Source organism: Eschscholzia californica, unplaced genomic scaffold (genome assembly GCF_041429995.1).
Source record: "Eschscholzia californica isolate CP2 unplaced genomic scaffold, dmEscCali1.0.p SCAF_1, whole genome shotgun sequence".
Taxonomy (NCBI): Eukaryota; Viridiplantae; Streptophyta; class Magnoliopsida; order Ranunculales; family Papaveraceae; genus Eschscholzia; species Eschscholzia californica.
This window is the reverse complement of record NW_028238198.1, coordinates 80,842,631-80,863,963: the sequence shown is the minus strand read 5'-3', so window position 1 is coordinate 80,863,963 and position 21,333 is coordinate 80,842,631. Positions and strand designations below refer to the sequence as shown.

Genomic DNA, 21,333 nt, shown 5'->3' with positions numbered 1-21,333 from the left:
CTGTAGGCTTTAGATCATTTAATTTCATCGTATCAATGTATCAATGCCTCTTTAATGATCATTGTATTCAACATTAAAAAAAAAAAAATACGAACCCTCGTGGGTCATATTTTATTTAAAATTCACCACAATCCTGGACATAAAAGAAAAGTTTCTATACAAAACAACTTTGGAGAACTAGATTTGACTAGGAGTCGCTCATTTCGAGTTAAAATTTTGATTTTTTTTCAATTTTTGCTCTTATTCTTCATCTCTTCCTGTCTCTCCTGCTTATACCTTCTCTTATCTTTCTCTTTCATGTTGATGACTTGATTCTCTTGGTCTCTCTCTTGTTAATTCTCTCTCTCACAGTTGCTCATTCTCCCTCTCTATTGGTATGTGAACACCTATAATTTAAACATATAACTTCTTACATATAATCTAAACACATAACCACTAAGTTTGTTTATAACATAATAATTATTTTAAACTCTTTGTGATGTTGGGACTCATTAGGGGTGGGAATCGGGCGGGTATGGGCACCCGCGGGTAATTCTAAGTCGGGCTCGGGCGGGTCGGGTAAGTTTCTCCTCTGCCCACTCGGGTTCTCGGGCGGATTCGGGCGGGCTTTTCTGAAATCTCCTATGATCAAAGCCCGCCCAAGCCCACTAAAGCATCGGGCAAGTCGGGCTTCGGGCAAATCGGGCATCGGGTTTCTTTATCTGATATTTTTCTACCAGATCAGAAAACTCTAGAAATTTGATATTGTTCAAATAAGCTTCTCTAAACAAATTAATACCAAATCTTTACAAAACTTATAAATCAAGAATGAAAGAAATACTCAGATTCCGTAACATAAGAAATCAACAACTGATATAGATCTATATATGCAAACATGAGACTTGGTTGTCTTCCACTTTTTTCTTGTCTTTGTATGTTTCATTAAGTCTTCTTTGTTCTTCCTTCACATCAAAATAATCTTAGAATTTGACCACTACATAGAGATGGAAGATGATCCCAATAACTTATTTAATAGAGAAGAAGGTTGGCACAAGAAGGTCTAGTAAATAAGAGAGAAATGGTTAGAGAGACAACGTAGATTCTTTTTCTCTCTCTATGCTACCGAATTTTCAGATTCAATGTGGTAAACTATTAGGGATGCTTCAATGTGTAGTTTATATATCTCGGGAGAAACCTTAAATCTACTTTGGGCTTTATAGTGAAGTATAATCGACACTCAAAGTGATTGGCATCTATAGGCACCCGTCGGGTGAGCATATCGGGCTTGGGTATGGGCGGGGTGGCGGGCAGAGCTTTTCACCCGAGCCCGCCCACGAAAAATCATCGGGCTGGGCGGGTAGTACCCATCTTCGGGCGCGGGCGTCCATGGACATTGTCGGGCGCGGGTAAATGTGACGGGTATCGGGCTTTCGGGTAGAAATCCCACCCCTAGGACTCATAGAGGCTATTTTGGACTTGGGCCACTCTGCTCACCGCATTCTTGCACTGTTTCTCTCTCTCTCTCACACACCTACACACGCACACTCTCTCTCTCTCTCTCTCTCTCAATCTAGTGATAGAGGGAGAGGAACAACATAGAATGAGATAAAGAGAATGATCACCATAAAGTTGGAGAAAGAGAGAGAACGAACAAGAAAAAATAGATAGAAAATAGAAGAGAGAGAGAGAGAGAGAGAAGAGATAGTAGTGGTGGTTGGTGGTCGGAATGGTGGGGTTTAAACGTAGATTAAGGCCAAAATTCAATCGTAAACATTTGAAATTTTGAAGTATAAAATAAATATACCATAAATTGGTCTTGATTGACTAGATCTTTATCCTCTAGAAACTTTTATCTATATCCCAAAACTAGGGCTAAAATTATACGAGGAGCATTTACAGCATGAGTCAAATAGCTTGAATGGCACTTGGGTCTTAGCCTAACTTTATTGCATTTATTTGGGAACTCCAATGATCATATTCATGGTGCAAATCCATCATTTTACTAAATAATTTTTACTATAATTTATTTTAATGTAAATTTTACTAATTTATCAATAAAAAAACTTATAGCAGGCCCTTTCTACATGTCACATGGCACGAATCTTTTTTTTTTTTTGATAGAGGACATGGCACGAATCTTGTGACATTATGTTTTATGAATAAAAATCCTTATCTGCAACAACTTTTAGTTTTATTTATAAAGACGGAATTTGTAATAATAATGATAATAATAATAATAATAATAAACAAATCACGATAATCACAATAATCACTGAATTGGACAAGGTCAAAATTTTGAAAAGAATTAAAGAACAAGTGATTAATTTAATCACGAGAACTAATTGAGAAATATAATCAGTTAGTTTCTTTGCTTTTAAGTTCTTATGCTATTGATAAGTCTGTCAATGGATATCCGAATTGTCGACATCTGATCCATATTCGTAATTTGAAATTTCAAATATCTGCTTACCGGGTACAAATAAATCAATTTTTGGTCCGATAAATATCCGTATCCGATAAGCTACCCTGCCCTAGCTACCGAGTAGCTTATCATTATCAAATATAGTCGCGTTCAGTGCAATATACCATTATCTATTGTTTACACTTCTATTCTTATCATATATAAGTTAGTGATGAAGTACTTCCCCTACCAAACTAAAAAAGGGGCTGGGGTCTTGAAAGCATGGTTTGTATCCAAAAATGCATAATATCCCAAATCCCATACTATGTCATTGTCGTCTCCATCATCCATTTCATCTTCATCTCCTCCAATATTACTTTTTTTCTGTCCCACCTTTTTAAATAACTAAACATCACATTTCATAGATGTAGCCATTATTAGATCCAAAGATAAATTATATTCTAAATATGATTAGGCTTCACGTAGACACGGCCGGCCAAGCCCTAATACAGTTTCTTTAAGCTAAAATGTTAATACTTGGGGACTTCTACTGGCGACCCCGTCATTGTTTAACTATGTTTTTTATAATGGAAGTGCGTACGGAACTTCCTTACAACTACATTTCAGCCCCCAAACAATTAGGTTAGCCCTGCTTGTAAACTAGCCAAAAAAAAAAAAAATCGGACGATATTATAGATAAGTTTATGTTAAATATCATGGCTTAAAAATCTAGAGAAACTATGGAGAGCAGAAGATTCGAGCACTTCTCAATTAACTAAAAACAAAGAAAAAAATTCCAAGTAAAATAACAGAAAATTTCACATGCCGTCTTAATACAGTACTACAATTTTAAAAAAGTACAAAAAGAAGGCGACGTAATCGTAAATAGTGTGCAGGTAGGTCATATTGCTGTTTTTCAACTAATTCTTCCTTCATAATATAAGAAGAGTTGAATCAAGTAATAACTTTTTAAAGGACTTTTGGTCTACTAGGGTTTCTGATACTCAATTTTCTTCCTTCCTAATAGAGAAAAGAGAGGACTGAGATACACCTTACAAGTTTAGAACATCTGAAAAATCTCGCACGAAATTGCTGCTGCTGAATTCCAGTGAATTACATCATCATCATGGCTTGTGGATCTTGAAACCGAAAATTCTGGGTACATAGCTCTGTGATGCTTTTTGTGGCTTCAAATGTCCATATGACATCAGAAATAGGTGCGGAAATGTTGTTCCAAAATAAGCTCCGTCGATGTCTAAGTAACTTCAGTCAAAGAAAATTTAAGTGTATGTAGAGTATCGTAAACAAAAACAGACATGCAAACACAAGAAAATGGTATCGAACTGATGAAAGACTATTCCAGTCTCCCTCTTCTTCATATTCATTTTCTCCAAAGAAACCCCAACACAGGTAAAAAAGTAGACCTGTCGTAATCCAACTGAGCGACTTGCCGGGTCATGTTAATCAGGATTGGGGTCACTCAGCCAAAATTCCACGGGTCACTCAGTCTTTCCAGAACTCTGGGGATGATTCTGGGCATGATTGGGCAACCACCAACTCACCTAGACAAGTCACAAATTGTACTCAAACCCTACTACTTAGCAAGCAATCCCTCCGACCCTCACTGAGAGTTGAAAGGTGGACGAATTCTATTCTCCTACAGCATGTATGATCAATGAACATGATAAAATGTGAAAACTTATCTAAATGAGACAAACAATGAGTCAAATTCATGGATAAAGCATAGCATATATAATACAAAAGGATTTTGAAAAAGCTAATCAAATAAAAAAAGGATACTGCCTTGGTACTTGGACCGCGGATAATAAATATCTTCACATTTGGGACAGTAGATCTTCACAGTACTCGACCGAGCAATGTCAGACTGACCAACTGGAAGACAGGGCTGTCCACAGCAGTAAACTCTTGGGCATCGTCCAAAGTCGTAGTTTTTGTACTTTTCTAACTGTGAAATTCAACTATACACAGTTAAACAAGACTACAACCGTAAAGTAATTACAGGAGCAACAAAAGGAGAGGAGGTCAGCGTGAACTCACCATTGCAGCCATGCCTTTGGTGGTCAATATGTAACGGACATGAATCAATCCATACAACATCTCTGCTGCGGACTCAACCAGTTCATTTTGTTCCTCAGTGAACATATCACCTGTGCAATTCCATAATAGATGAGATTGAAAGAAGTGAACAAAATTCAGATGCCGGTAAGAGATGAAGATGTTAGCTAGTAAATAATTAAAGGTATTAATCTACACATCAGGCACTCCAGTTAAATTACAAAATACAAGGGAACCGTTTTGGAAGAGATGAAACCATTCAAATCTACGGCAAACGAGTCCTTGCAGCGTAGAGAACTATTATTTAGACCACTCAGAAAGGTTTTGTTGGCCCAGTCAGTTCACATATCTGGCTAGTATATTACCCAGAACAGATATCCTTTTTATAGAGTCCAATTAATGATCCAGATGAGACTTGAAAGAACCATTACAATTCGTTTTCTACACACAGTAACTTAGAGACAAATGTAGATATTTCAATCAAGTTTGTTCAACAACAAAACCCCAAAAGAATCACACCTCAAAGATAGAATCGTACCCCAATCAGGTGGGTTTGAATGACCCATTTCAAGCATATTAATTTCAGGCATGTACTTTTAATCGTTGTACTATCTTTTAACTTAATTACTTGTTGCACGAGTTCAAGGTTAGAACTAAAATGTTCCCTTGCCGAACTGGATTTCTACCTGATAAGTTATAAGGAAGTTGAAGAGTTCAAGACGGAGAAGGCATGTCCTGCCCTTCTAAATAGAAGCGCTGGTCTATTGGTTTAGTATGACTAAATGAGTTGTATTAGTTAAGTTGGTTATTTTTATGCAGTATTTTCGACTTATGTAATGTTCAATACATTGATTCAAGATTGAAGCCCATTCTAGATTTCTTTCAAATCAAAGAATTAATTGGATTATACATGGTGTAGTTAAAGAACTGGAAGATTAGTTTAAGTGGTGATTGCTTCCACCTATGAGTTCAGAAAGTATAAATAGAAATATGTTTACCATGAGAGGATTCGACATCCAAAATCAAATCAAGTGCATAATCGTAGTAAGGAACTTGACTGCTTAAACCACAAAGATTAAAATCATCTTGAATGTACTCCTCATCAACTTCACAGAAGAATTCATTCCCACGGAGATTACAAAACCATGAGATCCAAGAAGTATCCTCTCCATCAGAGCCACTTACATCAGACTCTTCACTATCAGTTTCAGATTCCTCTGCAATCAATGCAAATAAGAACAAAAATTAGCCTTAGGAGTAGGACAAGTATGGACTGGACTCACCCACTTCACACAAATCAAATAACATAAACATATCCATTAACAACACAAAAGCGGAGCCAAATTAAGTTTGTCAGTTAAGCAAATCCATATGACTGTATAGAAAAGCATAAATAACAAGTTAACATTCCAGCGTAACAGAGAAAACAATTCTTCTGCATCAAACAAACTCGTTTCTAAGGAACGCCTCAAAAGTAGTGTCACACTACAAAATAGATAGTCAAACTGCGGTCAACTAGTTCATAGACTTTCGAAGGATTCTGTGGTACAAAGAAGTAACCAACTTGAAACCAGCATAGTAGATATGAATTATGAAGTCTAGATCTTTTAGCATGTCAGACTGTTTGTTGTTACATTGTTACTGCACTATTCATGGCTACGATGATGGCACGGGTCAAATTCATATACCCATTCAGATCATAGTCACACAAAATGGCATTCATGCCCGGTTAGATTTCCTCTGCGCTGTCCCTAGCTACCATGTTTCCAGTTGCACCCACATTGTCAGGTTTCAACTCCGCCTAAAAACGAATATTTCCCTACTGCCTAGCTTCACCTGCCATGAACTTCATCCAACGTTCACATAAGCGTGAATCTCTGTACTTCAAACACCATTTGTCTACCACGGGTTGAATGACCAGTTGTTATAGTTAACGAACACTACCACCTCGACACCCATTTCTTAAAAACTATTAAATTTTTCCTTCGCGCACAACCCAATACATCAACCGTCAGAATTTACTCATTATATATAGCTTCGACACTAAATGTACCCCCACCCTCCCCCTTTTGTCAAACTTCACCTAGTCACATTTTAACAGCCCCAACGGAAAAAATTAGGAGTCATAAAGTAAGCGTTGATTCATCACACCTATAATTATCCATTTTGAACCTATAACATAGTAACATAAATTATCTGGGAAACCTAAAAGTTGCAAGTCTTTTACCAACTCTTCAACTTAAAAAAGAAAAGGTCAAGATAGTTTCAAATATGTAGCAAATTATATCAATGATGAAAGAAGAAAAAAGTGCACTTTAGCTCAACTAAGCAAAATAGGGGAAATAAAAATGTGAAGAAAACAGAAAAATAGATGCATAAAAACGTGAACTTTAACCATAAAAAGTGAAGATAAGAGTAAAGTTTACCATCAGAACACTTGTTCTTAGAAAGAGGGGCAGAACGACTATCCCTATGATCAGGAGGTTGTTTTCCGGTTGAAGTTGAAGGAATGGACAATCTTTCTTTGTCCTTACCATTCAATCCCTTTGAAGTAGATGGTGATGATTTCTCAAGTTGTTTATCTAGGGCATCATTGATCCGTTTACGATCAAGCGAAGCAATTTGTGACTTCGATCCAACACCTCCTCCTACTCCTCGATCTTTATACATATCCTCTATTCCCCTTTTCCTTTTATTCTTCTGCTTCAGCTTTAATTTATTCTTCCCAACATATAAAAATGAAACGAAAACAAACCCTAGTATCTGATAAAAATCTAGCAAACAACTCAATAAGGAAGGATTATAAATTGGAGATAGAGAAGAAAAATAGGGATTTGTAGAGAGGATGTCAGTGAAAGTTAGGGTTTCTGAGTGGGGGAGAAAGTTAGGGCTTACGAGAGAGAGGAAGAGAGAAAGAACCTCTTCTATCTCTCACTCTCTATTTGGGGTGTCTTCGTAGTTCGAAGAAGACGCAAAGAGAAGAAGAGAGAGAGAGAGATTATTCACGAGAGGGGCTCTAACTGGTTGGTGTCCATTCGGACATTAGCAATTTGCTAAGAGAACCGAATTCCAATCCGGAATGCGTTTATAGGTACCTACTTACTAAACCATGTAACCAAACACTCCCTTGTCCTCTCAACACAAAAAAAACACTCCCTTGTCGTATGATTTTCTTTTTTTTTTAGAAACCAACTACAATCTGCGTTAATCATTACAAGACATTGACATATTATAAGATGTGATAAGCACGATAACTACTTAAGTTCAACTATTAATGAATGAAGTTTAAAGTCCGATAAATTTATTACATTATTTCAAGCCAGCTATCAGCCTATGCTTACCAGCCTGGGCTCAACTTTCAAGCAAGCCCACGGGCGCCATTACCCGAGTTGGGTCTACCCAATGGCTGAAGGCGAGTAGACTAGTACAGACATGGATAACATGTCTCATTCGCATACCTAACTCGGTAAGTTGGCCGACGTCACCAAAGGTTAGCGGACTCTTATATTTTGATCCAATTGTAGAGAGTTAATAGACTCTCGAAACATTAACATTTGGATTTTGATACTCTTCTTATCTGTGTATTCACAAGATACCTGTTATTTCGATCTTTAATCTCTTTTGCCAAGAAGGGACACTTTTTAGCACTCAACTGACAGCCATTTTAGCTAATTATAAAATTTAAAGAAGTTCTTTGTTGTAAAAATTATTTTTCTAGGATCGTGGACTAATAAGCCTATTCGGAGTAGACCCCTTAGTGATGGATAAAAGAATGGTAAAAATCAAGAGCACATAGAAAATAACAAAGACTAACAAATAAAAATTCTTGCTCCTTCAACTGAAAAAAAAAATCTTGCTAAGTAGTAGGCTACCAAAACTAGTATTCCAAACTAAGCAAGCATAAATATGGTTTGAAAGCAACCGTTCTACATTTGCTATTCTGACATCATAATTCTCAAAAACCTCCACAGTTAGTCATGAATATTTAGTCCCCTACAATAGCTTAGCCTTTTTCGATTTCTTCTCAGGAGGAGCAACTATATATGATTCAGGATTTATGTTTTCCACTTCCTTCTGCTTCTTTAGCTTCTTGGCCTTGTTCTGTCCAAAAGAACATTCGAGTATGAGAATTAAGAAAAAAAATAACTTGCACATTCAAACAAAATAAAGATCTTCCTAAACATTCTTTATATTTCTACATTCTACAATAGCCGTTGTTGGAGAGACGTACTCAAGTAACACTCAACTGTCAAGAGGATTTACACAGCACAGATCATCCTCACAGAACTCACATTGTTTACAATTTTCTACCTTTGATGGTAATTTACCGAGACTAGTGAGAGAGTCTAGCCTGACAGAACTTTAGGAGGTGATTGTTTTTTATCATTGTATGAATTGACACATTTGAATATGAACTGTCTGACTCAATTGGAACACAAATCAGCCATTCAACGAGTCAGACATCCCAAGTCAGGCAAAAACAAGCCTTCTGAAATCTGACTCGAGTTGATAACAACCTCGGGTCAGATTTCAGACTTATCTTAGAAAAACTAACAAACACTACCTTTGAGCACAATAACACTCGAATTCTTGTTAGAGTCATCTGGATTCCTAAAATGCACAAAAACATCGAGCAGTGGAACACTAGACTATCCACATCACGGTTCTAAAAAAAATGCACTCTCATCGTCGAGGGAAAGTGGTTTATAAGTCCCTCTTTACTAATCAAAGATTTATATTTGCGAACGTCTTTTAATTTTTAGTACCACCAGATGTCGTGTAATAAGTATCATTTAATTACCTTCAAGGACTTCGTGATAGCAGCCACATCATCGTCATCCTTTTCTCCGGATTTATTGGAGACCAGCTTGGTGGTTTCCTAGAAAGCCATCGAGAATAAGAGTAGTTGTTAGCCAGAAGACAGGAATACATATTTATCAATAGTAAATAAACAATCACTTCAAATTTGAAAAAAGAAGTACTTCTGGGGGGATTAATCCTTCGTCTCTTTTTCTTTTGTTCTCAGCTGATTTTTCTGCCTGCTTCTGTTGTTTCTCATGCCATTTCTTTTCCGTTTTCTTATTTTCACTCAAAAAGTATTCTCCAGTTTCTAGTTGGATATCAATCTGAAATATAATAAAGAAATGTTTTCGTCGTCAAATACGTAGCAGCATACTAATATAAAGAGTAATTTCACATAAATAAGAAACATTCGAGGAAGGTGGTCGAACCTTGCTTGGTGTTTGAGCAGGAGGGAATACTGTATAATCTTTCTTCTCTTTGCTCTTAACCTTCTTTTGCTTCACGTTTTTCCTAAAAAGAAGAAACCCATCAGAAAACAATCAACTAATCCTATTTAATCAGTAAAAGAACTGAAAGTATTAATGAAATTTCCGTACTTTTTGAATTTAGGTAGGAATCGGTCCCAGCTCTCATGTGCAAGTTCAGGAACTTTTTCGAGTTCTCTTCTCATCATCAGGGTCTAAATGGAAGCAAAGATCAAGCAACGATCAGGTGGAATTATAAATATTTTTGTCCCTAAGCTGAGGCAGAATAAATAATACCAGATAAAATAAATAGAATAATCGTAAAAATTACCCGGATGTGGTATATGGGATGCATTTTATTTTGGATGCAGTCCTCCACGATCTTCCGCACTTGCTTTAGACCCTTAAATGAACCCATTGCAGCAACTGTGTTTCCCTGAGAGTCGAGCAATATTGGAAGATTTTAGCATGTAATGAATGACATATTGTGCACCAATGTTTAACGTGGGAACAACAAAACCGACCATGTGATTGGTGAGCTCTTAAACAATAAACTAAACAGCATACATCGATTTGTATTAACAGTTTACGCATCCATTAGTCACAATAAGGCATCTGTTAACCAACCTTACAGGCAAGTTACATTTAGCGAACTCATCTTTTCAGTTATATTGGTCAATATCAGAGTAATCTGGATAGAGTGGTAGAGAAGAGAAACAAAAGCAATAAAACAGAAGTGACGGAAAGAAATAAAAGGGCACACCTGAATAAGGACATAGCATCCTGTCAAAATCTCAATTGCCTGCAACAGTGAAGGGTGTTAATGTAAGATCTCGTATAAAGACATAGATATTAATGTACTGCTACAGTGTGTGTGTGTGTGTGTGTGTGAGAGAGAGACTGAGAGAGGGAGAGAGATTGACATTGTAAGTTGATCTAGTAAAGCTAATCTTTCCCACAATCAATTTTTATCAAAAAGCCAACCCCTACTAAGTCAATCAAGTTGATCAGATCATCAGAAAACAGGAGCCTCCGAGGGTATAGAATATATGTAACTGTACACATATATATTATGTCCTTAAGTTCTCCCAATTTATTCGGGATCAACTTGACTAACCCGTCAAACGACACAATAGTCAAAGTAGGGGCTGAGTTCTGATTCCAACTGCATGGCAATAAAAAATTCATTAATCTTATCACCCACCTTTAGGGTAGATGCGTTGGGACCCAGAAGATGCTGCCTTCTTTTAACAAACCGTTCCTGCAAAGATCCAGCAACACATTTTGGTAAGAATCAGCTTTGTAGAGTACTAATATTAGCTATTTAGACATATAAATGTAATGCTTTAGAAACCATGTGAACTCCAAACTTCAAACGGAGTGAATACAGTTTACCAACTTTTTTACTCCCCTTGAAGACATGTTGGTAAAGTAGAGGTTAAACTACAGTGAAATAGAGACAGTAAAGCAACTGAATAAAAATAACATATGTGAGTACAGTCTGTGCAGTAAAAATCACCTGGGCGGCACGTAGCGATCCGCCTAGCAACAGAAGAGTTACTCGGTTCTGAAACCAAGTTAGTCAGCGCCTAACAAGCTGACTAGCCTGAGTCAAGCTAGTCGGTAGGCACCGCCTAACTTGGCTGGGTTAAAGAAAAACATGAAAACCCCTAATCTGATTAGGGTTTTTTGTTGGATTCTTTTAGAGAAAAAGATGAAGTTGCAGCAGATTTTAGAGAGAGAGAGAGAAGACCATATATACGGCGGTTTCAAACCTCTTTTTCTCTTTTGTATTCTTCTCTCTTACTTTCTCTGTTTCTCTTCTACTTTCTCTATGGATGTTAAAATTATATTTATATCTTTTCTTCCTTCTCTCACTTTTTCCCTCTCTACAGATGTAACCTACATCTTTTTTTCTTTTTTTCCTGCATATACATACATAATATATATATAATATATTCACATTCACATAACAAATATATATAAATAATATAATTATACATATCCGATGAAATCTTACTGGTGGCCCCAATTGGCTGCCTGGGCCCCATTTCGGATTTTCCAGCATTGGTGTACACATAACATGACTGAAAGTCATGTACTCTTGTCAACTGGTCGAAAAAATTCATTTTTCATTTGTTTCTTAACAAGTTAACATTATGGATACACAAAATAATTATCAACAAGAAAAAGAGCTCAGCTTGAATATATCACATATTACTTTAATAAATGCTAATAATTATATAGCCATCAAGATTCAGACAATAGTAAAACCAAGTAATTCTTTCCCAGGCAGTCTTCGTGAATTCTGAGTTGACATACCTTGTTGCGGATGAGGCCACCAATTTTTATAATGTCGCATGACATCTCATCATCCAATATCTTGATTGCCTAAGATAGGAAAAGACTGTATGAGCAAGTAGAAAATTTGACGCTGTACCATGTGAAAAGCAAGGTATTTATCTATATCCAGTATTCTACATAATTTTTGGGTTAAAATCCCACATTTCACTAATTTAGGTATGATGTACATCGACATTATACACTAAAGAAAGGGGATACACCAGCAAAAAGTATATACCTGGGGTGCCGGGACACTTCTTGATAAAAGCTTTATGAGATCTCGAGCTTTAACAATAATATATGGATCTCTGGTCTTACGAGTTGTCGAAACAGTCATAGAACCCTCAACCTAAGCACCAAGATAGCAGTCAGCCAAACAAAACAGAGACGGAAGATAGAATCCTACATATACATAAATAATTATCAACCAAGAATTGGTGCCATAAACACAAGATATTTCGTTTTCTAAGTCAAGCACAGAATCAGCTATCAGCCATTGAAGTCATTGAATAAGCTCGATCAATTATGGGTAGAGCAACCTTATGGCTTCAATGCTTCATTATGTACTTCTACATGCTAAAATCCAATATCTCATATGATAGGCCTGCTTAATTTGAACGATAAACATGAACTGAATCGTCAATTCATCAATCTCTCCACAATATACAAACAGATCCTTTACATTTAATACTGAACCAAAAAAAATAAATCATTACAATAAGATAAATAACTTATATATGTAAAGTATGTCGCGATAAGGTAGTCAGCCTGTTAATCATACGACATTAACATCACTAAAGCACTCAGTTATGTCACAGAATCTCGTGTTTCACTAAAAACATCCAGATTTATGCACAACTAAAAGGAGCCAGTGAGTACTTGTACACATTTCTAATCAATAACAACAATTGCAAACACCAAATTTACCGCCATAATAATAGGTAATATGAAGTGAATGAAGATCAGAGGGGGAGGGGCACCCACAGATAGATGACAAGCTATACTTCGGAACCCGAACATTTAAGTACATTAATATCTTTGAGACCAGTTTATGTCCATTGGTCGTGAGGAATCCAAGTTAGAACTGAAGTTAGGGTCACCTATCATGTCACTACTCAAGCACACTGGCTTCTTTTCAAAAATACCTTCCAGGCCTTAATAATAAATCATTTATTTGCTTAGAATCCAATATATTAGTAAAGCGAAACATAATTCCATAACCATAAATTAATATCATAAAAACGTAATTTGAGAGCACTCACCAGATTAAGTTCACAGGAAATGCCATATTGTTTCAATGCACCTCTAATAATTGGCCAAGCTTCTTGCAAATACTTTTCTGTAAAAAGAACAAAAAAAAAAAAATCAACAATGCTTGGTATTAAACAAGTTAGAATACCTATGAACCCAACAACTTTTCCTACCTTTTAGTACTCATATATAATTCAGAACTCTCTTACAAGCTCTTTATAAGATATCTATGTACATAAAAGAAGTGCTAAAGCAATCGAAAACCCCAGAAGATAGAGAACTTGAAGGGATTTCAGTCACTTGACAGCATCACGAAATCACAAAACAAAAGAAGCAAAATGTAACCGCGCAGTGTCAGAGATCAAATACAATATCCATACAGTAAAACAATTGAAAACTAGATACACAAACTTCCATCCGTTACACAGCCTTGCATTATACTTCATAAACTTATCCTGAAGTTAATTTTCTTTTGTCTGATAATACAACTTTTTTTCTTTTCCCCCATTTGTTTCTTTTTTTAGTTTTTGATGCATAAGCTCTCAAATTCAGTTTACAATCAAGGTCCCGAAAAGAAGTTAAAAGTCCTACGTTAGTTCATCAAATTTGTGAACACAAGTTCCAACATGTAAGTTGAATGCCCTAATCATGTAATAGAGAAAAATATGACTTAACCGCGCACCTAAGAGACCGGAGAAAGGGTACCCCAAATAATGCATAAATTCATTTTATTCGGAATGTTGGTAGCTGGTAAAGATTGGTAACATGAATATATAATTTCAGTTTATGTTAGACAATGTACTGAGAACCCAAAAAGCAGTAAACTTGAATTTGTAATTGGAGAAGTGAACATAATAATAAAAAAAATGGCAAGACAAAGAGAGAGAGAGAAAGAGTAAAAGTGATTGAATAATAGCTGACCTCTGTATTGAGGGAACAGAGTTGAAAAGGAACTAACTTCAAGCATTCCACCTTCGTTCCACGACGGATCAAACTTCTCAACCTTCCAGTGATCGACGGTCTCATCGTCCCATGGTTTAGGTTTATCATGCTTTCCTTTGTGTTTTACCCTCACTTTTTCCTCCCCATTGTTAGTTTCATCGACTTTGTTTGATACTTCCATACTATAATACTCAAAATTGATCAAACAACAGAAAACCAATCAACATAGAACTCATGGAAACAAAAGAGAGTTTTTTTCAGGCATTTTCACAAGCATATAAAAACCTAAACTACTGAAATTTGGAACTTTAAGTGATAAAGAAAGGGTGAAAAATGTGAAGTGAGCTCACCTGGAGAGAGATAAGCGAAACCTTTATCAAGATGATTGAAAACTTCGCTGCAATCACACTTGATTACAGCAGAAATTGAAGAAGGAACAAAATAAGCCCTAAATTTCTAGAGAACTCGAGAGACTGATTTAGGAATTTGAAAGAAACCCTAAATCTGACGGATAAGAGGAATAGGGAAGTTTTTAAAAGGCCCCCATAAGTGTTAAGGTTGCCTTCCTCAATCCTCAAGACAAATTTTAGAGGGAGTTTTCTGCAGGAAAGAGGCGCTTTTCACAATTTCAGTGCGTTTACAGAACTTCCTAGAAGAATATTGGCGCCTATCCACGGAGAGGAGTTTATAGGCGCCCCCAAATTTTGTCATAGATCCTTCCTCTCTATTAGCGCCCCTAAGTTTAGCCAGCCCACCCTCTCTATTAGCTCTTCTCAGACAGGGCAGTCTGAGGCAGTCAAAGACAAGGCATTCCGAAGCACTCGGATTGCCTGGACTCACGTTATTCTGAGTACCGATTGCCCTGTATGTAGGCCTCGAAATGTTCAGTCTGACGCCTACATGGAGTGCTAAGAGTCTCAGAGAAGAGCGGGGCATTGGGAAAATTTAGAGAGCTTGCGGACTCTCCCTTCCTTTAATAAAGTCGGTTCACACCTTTTACCTTGTCCGCGCCTATGATGGTACTTGACCCGATATTTAGACTTTTACCCTCTTTGGATTATAGGGCGCATAGCGTCACGTGTGGCGCCTTTATATGTTCCCTTGTCCAATTAAGTAAGGTTCATCATGATTTCTGTTGGAGAAATGTTAAATGCAAGTTATGCCCAAGCTCATGGAACTTTGACATTGTGGTCTGAGGAGTTTTTGATGTTGTACAAGTTAGTTTAATATGGTTGTGGCAACCGTTTCCTTATTGCTTTTTCATTTTTTTTAATTTTATCTTTTACCGTACTAGTAGAGTAGTAGTGAGAGTTGTGGTTTTTGCTTTGTTTGAACCTTGACAGTTGGAATTTGAGGTTCTTCATCGTTTCTGATATCTTAGTGTCTACCACTGCAATTACTGTACATTATAGGTTTCAGATGTTTAAATGTATGAAAAGAAAGCTACGTTCTTATTTCCATGAACAAAAAACTTGTGTTTCATCCTTTGCAACACTCTCTTATTAGTAAACAAGATTGTGTACTCCAATTGGAGTAATAGAAGCAAGACTCTTTATTTTGACACAACTACTGATTCCATTTTATATTGTGAGGGTAAGCCTTCAAGATGTTCTGTTTTTTTCCTACATCAACTACATGTGGACATAAACATATGTGAAAGCTCACAAACTTGGAAAAGGGGGGGGGGGGGGGGGGAGCTACCAATTAGTCATATAAATTAGAACCAACACATCTCATCTAACCTAAATAAATGTAAACGGAGTGTAAGAATAAGTGGGATATCATCAACATATGCACTTATTTAACTAAAATTTCACACAAAGAACTACAGAATTTATCTATGTCAAAACCCATGTCTAATACTCCCATCTTTCAACTAGAAAAAAATGTCTAATACTCCCATGATCTATTGCATCCTTCATGAGGAGACCATGGGATGGTTGTTCTTGTTCCATTGATAATAGGATTCATCTTGAACTTCTTCCAATCACGAAGCACAACCCTTAGATCTTTAACCTTCGCCTTAATATGACGACAACAATTTGCATGAACGGTACAAACTACGTTCATATCTCTACTATCTCCGCAGAACCCACTAAAATATAAATGATCCAAAAACCTCACTTTTAACCCTAATTCAACAATGGAAGGAGAAGCAGTCTCATTCAATAAGGTCTTAAGTACATCTTGTTCCTTCTGTCCAAAATATTGGGGATCATCTTTGGCTTCATACCATTTCTCAAATAGAGCTATTGTCTTGCTATTTGACCTAACCAAGTAAAAACCTGTGTTTAGTGAATTTTGTCTGGACCATGGATCTCCATTGTACCCATCACAACTTATTTGTAAGTCCAAATCTTCATCTTTGCTTAATCTCAAAAATGGGTTGTTTAGCCACATTACATCTGTATCCTGCAACATACAAAATTTAGAAGCTTACTTCGTGTCGACTTTTTAATTGTCGGTATGAATTTGAGTTGTTCGGGCACTCTGACCTTTTTTAGTCAAAAACCCAAATCACAGATGAGTAGAAATTAATTGATTTAATTATTTGTACTACTTTATCTTTCGTTCCAACAAGTCAAATGTGAGTGAGTAAAATTCAGACACTCGAAGAAATATAAATCCTAAACGAACACGGCTGAGACCTAGGGTTTACATAGTTGTGGATAGAATGCAAGGGTATGGTTACTATGGTTGCAATAACCCCATTATTTTAATAATTTTTACTAGCTGATTTCAAACAATATTGTACTAATTTCAGGAGGAAAAAGATTAAGCTAATGGTAATGAAAGTGAAAGCTTACCGTGAATATGAAACTGTAACCCCGTTTAAGAACATCACCAAGAAATGAAGTTCTCCTCCACATCATACTGATAAAATCTTTCGTCATGAACGTTTTTTCTTCGGCAAAATCACCTCCTTCTTCAGTACCAAGTTTATAGCAATTTAGTCGTAAAAATTTACATTTTTCGAAAGCAACTTGATCCACAGTAACAAGAAGAAGATTATCAACCAACGATCGAGTATTTTCTCCAAGCCAAAAACTCTCAAGAAATAAACTAAGCATAGTCTTTTCGCCTTCGACATAAGCCTTGTTTACTGTGGTTATAATAAGTGTTTTATTATTCCCCTTTGAAGCTTTTTCTAATGCTATTTCAAGCTCATCTTTAGGTGTACTCGCCACTGTAATCTTAGTGCTCTAAACAAACCAAAAAAATCATAAATATGAACTTAAAACTTGAATAATCAAAACCAAAGTATAGAAGTAATCATAAAATTAAAGAAAAATTAAGTTTTACTAATTAATTAAGATGGGATTAATGAAAGTACCTGGTTTAACAATGAAGATTGATGGTTATTATGAAGTGATGAGAAGTAACTCATCCCTCTGATATTATTTGATGACCAGAACAGAGTATAAACTAAACTACCAACAATCAACAATAAAACTAAATCGCCCGTACGATTTTTCGAATAATCCATGACTAAAGCACTTGTGTTCTTGATCTTGAAAGTACTTTTGGTTTTTCAAGATATAGGAGTTTCTTTTTTGTTATGTATCCAAGGAGAGTAAAAATTAATTAATTTTGTTTTTTTCCTTTTTTGTTGACAATTAATTAATTTTGGTTGAATCATGTGAATGTAATGTTAGTATTAATTAATAAAGATTGTGATGGGATCAAGATAGGCTCTTCTTCTCACACCTTTTAAAGCTAAGCCCAGATTCAATATTAGGAATACTCCCTCCGTCCCATTATATTTGTAATTTTAGAAAATTCAACTTATTAAGAAATATTCATTTAATGTGGATAACAAAAATTATTTTACCAAATTATCCCTATTTAATGTATGATATTCTTTGGAAATAACATCGATACAAGTGTATAACCAATTAGAATTTTTTATTGTATTAAAAATAAAGGATACTTTTAGAAATGTCATTATATCAGTAATTAAATGAACGTTATACAAGGAAGGTTAACAACACATTTCGGGACATCCAAGAAAGAAATAACAACCAAACAAAATGGGACTAAGGGAGTAATTTTTATTCCTTATTGATTTAGGACATAGGAGAAGAGATAAATCATACCCAAAAATGATTTCAGGTTTTATTATTTCTGGCAAGAATGAATTGTTTTTAATTCTAAACTAATCTTGATATATATTCAATAAGTGAAAATAATTTAGTTTCAAAAGGCATAAATAATGTATCACTTAACTAAGACACATGACAAGTCATAAATTTATAAAATTTTACCCTCAAGGTCATTATTCATATCCCTACTAACACATAATTAATAAATCGGATTTTTCACCTCCACTGCTAAGTAAACAAATAATCTCTAAATTTTCGAAATGGATGCATTGCTATTGGAGCCGGACCTCAAGTGCCATTTTCTATGATATAAACCAATGATCCAAGAGTAGGTATTGATGAGTACTTAAAAGAAGGATGCCGTGTAGTTGCTTCCACATTCAAATCCCGTGGAGAGCGCGTTCTAAGTAGGAAGCACGGGATCTAAGACGCGTCTTGTTGACTGCACAAAGTCCACCATCTTAGGAGGCACAGACGCCTTAAATAGAGGAAAAATGATCCAGTGGGATGTCAACTTATTGCTTGTTATACAGACCCTCAATCACCCTTGTCAAATGGAGGAGTTTAGTGAATAAACATATTTTATTTTTAGGGATAATTTCATTTCCCAAGATGACAAGTTCATCAAAATGACCCTATAAAGATGACCAACTTCCATTTTGACTCTCTTTTGCATATTTATGTGAGTCAACTTTTGCAGTTGACTCTTTAACTGTTTTTTACCCTTCTATACAAATTAGGTTTGTTGTATGTCCATTCTCTTTCACAGTCGAAAGCAAATTGGTCACCCGCAATTGGTCGACCGACTAACTATCGCGATTCCACCGCCATTTTTTTTTTCATTTTTCTCTTGTACCTCCCCTCCCCCCCGCCCCCCCTATATCTTCTTATTATTCTTCTCCTTCTTTATAATTTTTCGCCTCTCTCTTTTTCCTATCACTTTCCTTTTCCTCTCTGATGAAGAAGAAAAAAAAGGGTAAATAGTAGCAAATTTGTTTACCCTTTCTTCATCGCGCAACAATAGTAGATTTGTTGTTGTGCGAAGAAGACGAGGGTAAACAGCAGTGAATATGCTTATCTTTGTCGTCGCGCAACAATAACATTAGTAGATTTGTTGTTGCGCGAAGAAGACGACGGTAAACAACAGTAAATCCGCTTACATATTTGTCGTTGCGTAACAGTGAATCTATATTTGTACGATGAAGAAGAAAAAGGAGTAAGCTTCCCCTTCTTCACCACACCATCATACTGTTGTTGTGTAAAGAGATGTCGCAACGAAGACAAAGGGGCACCAACAACTCTCTGATTGGCAGATATCTACTGAGTTTGCTTAGAGATATAGGAAAAGAGAGAGGGGAAGAAAAAGAAAGAGAATAAGAACCGTGATTTCCAGACGTTGGTGGTGTCGGGCGGTGGTGGGAGGAGTAATGAAAGAAAGATTTGTTTTTCATGGTCGGGGTCCCTCCCAGTTGGCCGACCTTCGGCGACCACTTCTGCTCGACTACGCAAGAGAAGGGACATGCCACAAACTTAATTGGCGAAGAATGGTAAAAATTTAAAGTCATTGTTAAAGTTGACTGACAAAAATATGCAAAAGAGAACCAAAATAGAAGTTGATCAGTTTTAGGTGCCCAATTTGGTGAGATGTCATTTTGGGGGACCAAAACGAAATTACCTAAATTTCTCCGAGACAGGTGTAGTCATTGGGAAAAGAATAAATGTCTACATCATCTTCTTAATGACAACCAATAAGATAATCTGCCCGGAGTCATTGAGGGGGAAAATTGTATAATAGTTTTTTGAGTAATTTTCCAAATAGCCCCAAACTTTATGACCAGCTTCCTGCCTGGCCCCCTACTTTATCAAAAATGTCTAAATGGCCTCCTTTTTCTGTTACCATTATAACTTCGTTAACTAGTCATCACTTCTCTCCTCCATCTCATCACCTCTCTCTGCCACCTCATCTTCTCGCCACCTCATCGTCTTCACCGGCGAAGGTCGCCGACCGACCAATCTTCCGGCCGACGACCTTCAAACATTAAAAAAATAAAAATCTCTTTCTTCTACTCTCCATTTTCTCTAATCTTTCTCTCTCTCTAACTGGTATATATATTATTATAATAAAACCCCCAATTGTTGTCAACTGGTATATTTCAGTAACCTAATCCACAAGCAACGAAAATCCCCCTTTTTTACTCATCCATTTCGAATTCTAACAACTTCTAATCAAAATCTCTCCTACAGAAATCACACTTGAATCATTTCTGATTTGTGCTCTCTAATTCTTCTATTTTGATTTCATCATAGCTTCTGAATCATCATCTGGTAGAGCTGGGTTCTGGTTCTAAAGTGGAGCTTAAAATAGGAGAACGTTTCCTTCCCCACCTAGAGAGAGAAAGTGCAGCCATGGATCTGAAAATCTCCATATGTTTGCATCTGAAAATTCGTGTGGAAATCTCGATTTGAAAAGTTAAGGTAATTAGAAATTCAAGTTGAATTGATTGAAGACGAAGCTTTCTCCGCCGCATGATTGAAGACTAAAGACTAGCTCGCATGATTGAAGACAAAATCATATCTTGGTTGTGTTTGTTTCCCTCAGTTGAAATCATCTCATTGAAATTTAGGGTTATTCCTACTAATTTAGTTGGGTGATTGTTTTCCTCCGTTGGCTTCTCGTTATGTTGTGAAATCATATCTTGGTTGTGTTGGTTTATCAGATTTGTTGTGAGATCTTGATAAAATTGCATTGTTAAATTTGAGGTTTTTTTTCTTAACACATGGATCTTGATAGAATCTGCCTTTGAAGTGACATGGTTAACAAATCTTTGATTGTGTGTTTACCCTCACAACACATGAATTTGATTTGTGTTTGCCATCTCAGATGTTACAGTAACTAAATCTCTCTCTCTCTAAAATTCTTAAACTTTCTCTCACTAGAAGAGCTATACTCTTTTTCTCCCGATCTGTTTGG

The 21,333-nt window shown here is 36.2% G+C and overlaps 3 protein-coding genes across 3 annotated transcripts; all 3 read right to left on the bottom strand.

Annotated features, from left to right (window-relative positions):
- Positions 1-3,133: 3,133 nt before the first annotated feature.
- LOC147569769 (casein kinase II subunit beta-1-like) lies at positions 3,134-7,771 on the bottom strand. The gene is made up of 5 exons (XM_086656284.1): positions 6,883-7,771; positions 5,455-5,673; positions 4,439-4,548; positions 4,181-4,346; positions 3,134-3,635 (listed from the first exon to the last, which is right to left on the bottom strand). The coding sequence occupies exons 1-5, from the start codon at positions 7,124-7,126 to the stop codon at positions 3,505-3,507; spliced, it is 870 nt and encodes a 289-aa protein (XP_086512410.1). The 5' UTR covers positions 7,127-7,771; the 3' UTR covers positions 3,134-3,504.
- Positions 7,772-8,266: 495 nt separating this feature from the next.
- LOC147569768 (RNA-binding KH domain-containing protein) lies at positions 8,267-15,082 on the bottom strand. Its single transcript, XM_086656282.1, has 13 exons — positions 14,610-15,082; positions 14,239-14,441; positions 13,329-13,405; positions 12,305-12,415; positions 12,046-12,114; positions 10,928-10,984; positions 10,487-10,525; positions 10,055-10,159; positions 9,856-9,938; positions 9,688-9,769; positions 9,439-9,582; positions 9,258-9,335; positions 8,267-8,557 (listed from the first exon to the last, which is right to left on the bottom strand). The coding sequence occupies exons 2-13, from the start codon at positions 14,438-14,440 to the stop codon at positions 8,450-8,452; spliced, it is 1,155 nt and encodes a 384-aa protein (XP_086512408.1). The 5' UTR covers position 14,441; positions 14,610-15,082; the 3' UTR covers positions 8,267-8,449.
- A 956-nt stretch (positions 15,083-16,038) lies between these two features.
- On the bottom strand, positions 16,039-17,812 carry LOC147569767 (uncharacterized protein At1g28695-like). Its single transcript, XM_086672320.1, has 3 exons — positions 17,594-17,812; positions 17,067-17,462; positions 16,039-16,671 (listed from the first exon to the last, which is right to left on the bottom strand). The coding sequence occupies exons 1-3, from the start codon at positions 17,744-17,746 to the stop codon at positions 16,150-16,152; spliced, it is 1,071 nt and encodes a 356-aa protein (XP_086528446.1). The 5' UTR covers positions 17,747-17,812; the 3' UTR covers positions 16,039-16,149.
- Positions 17,813-21,333: the final 3,521 nt, after the last annotated feature.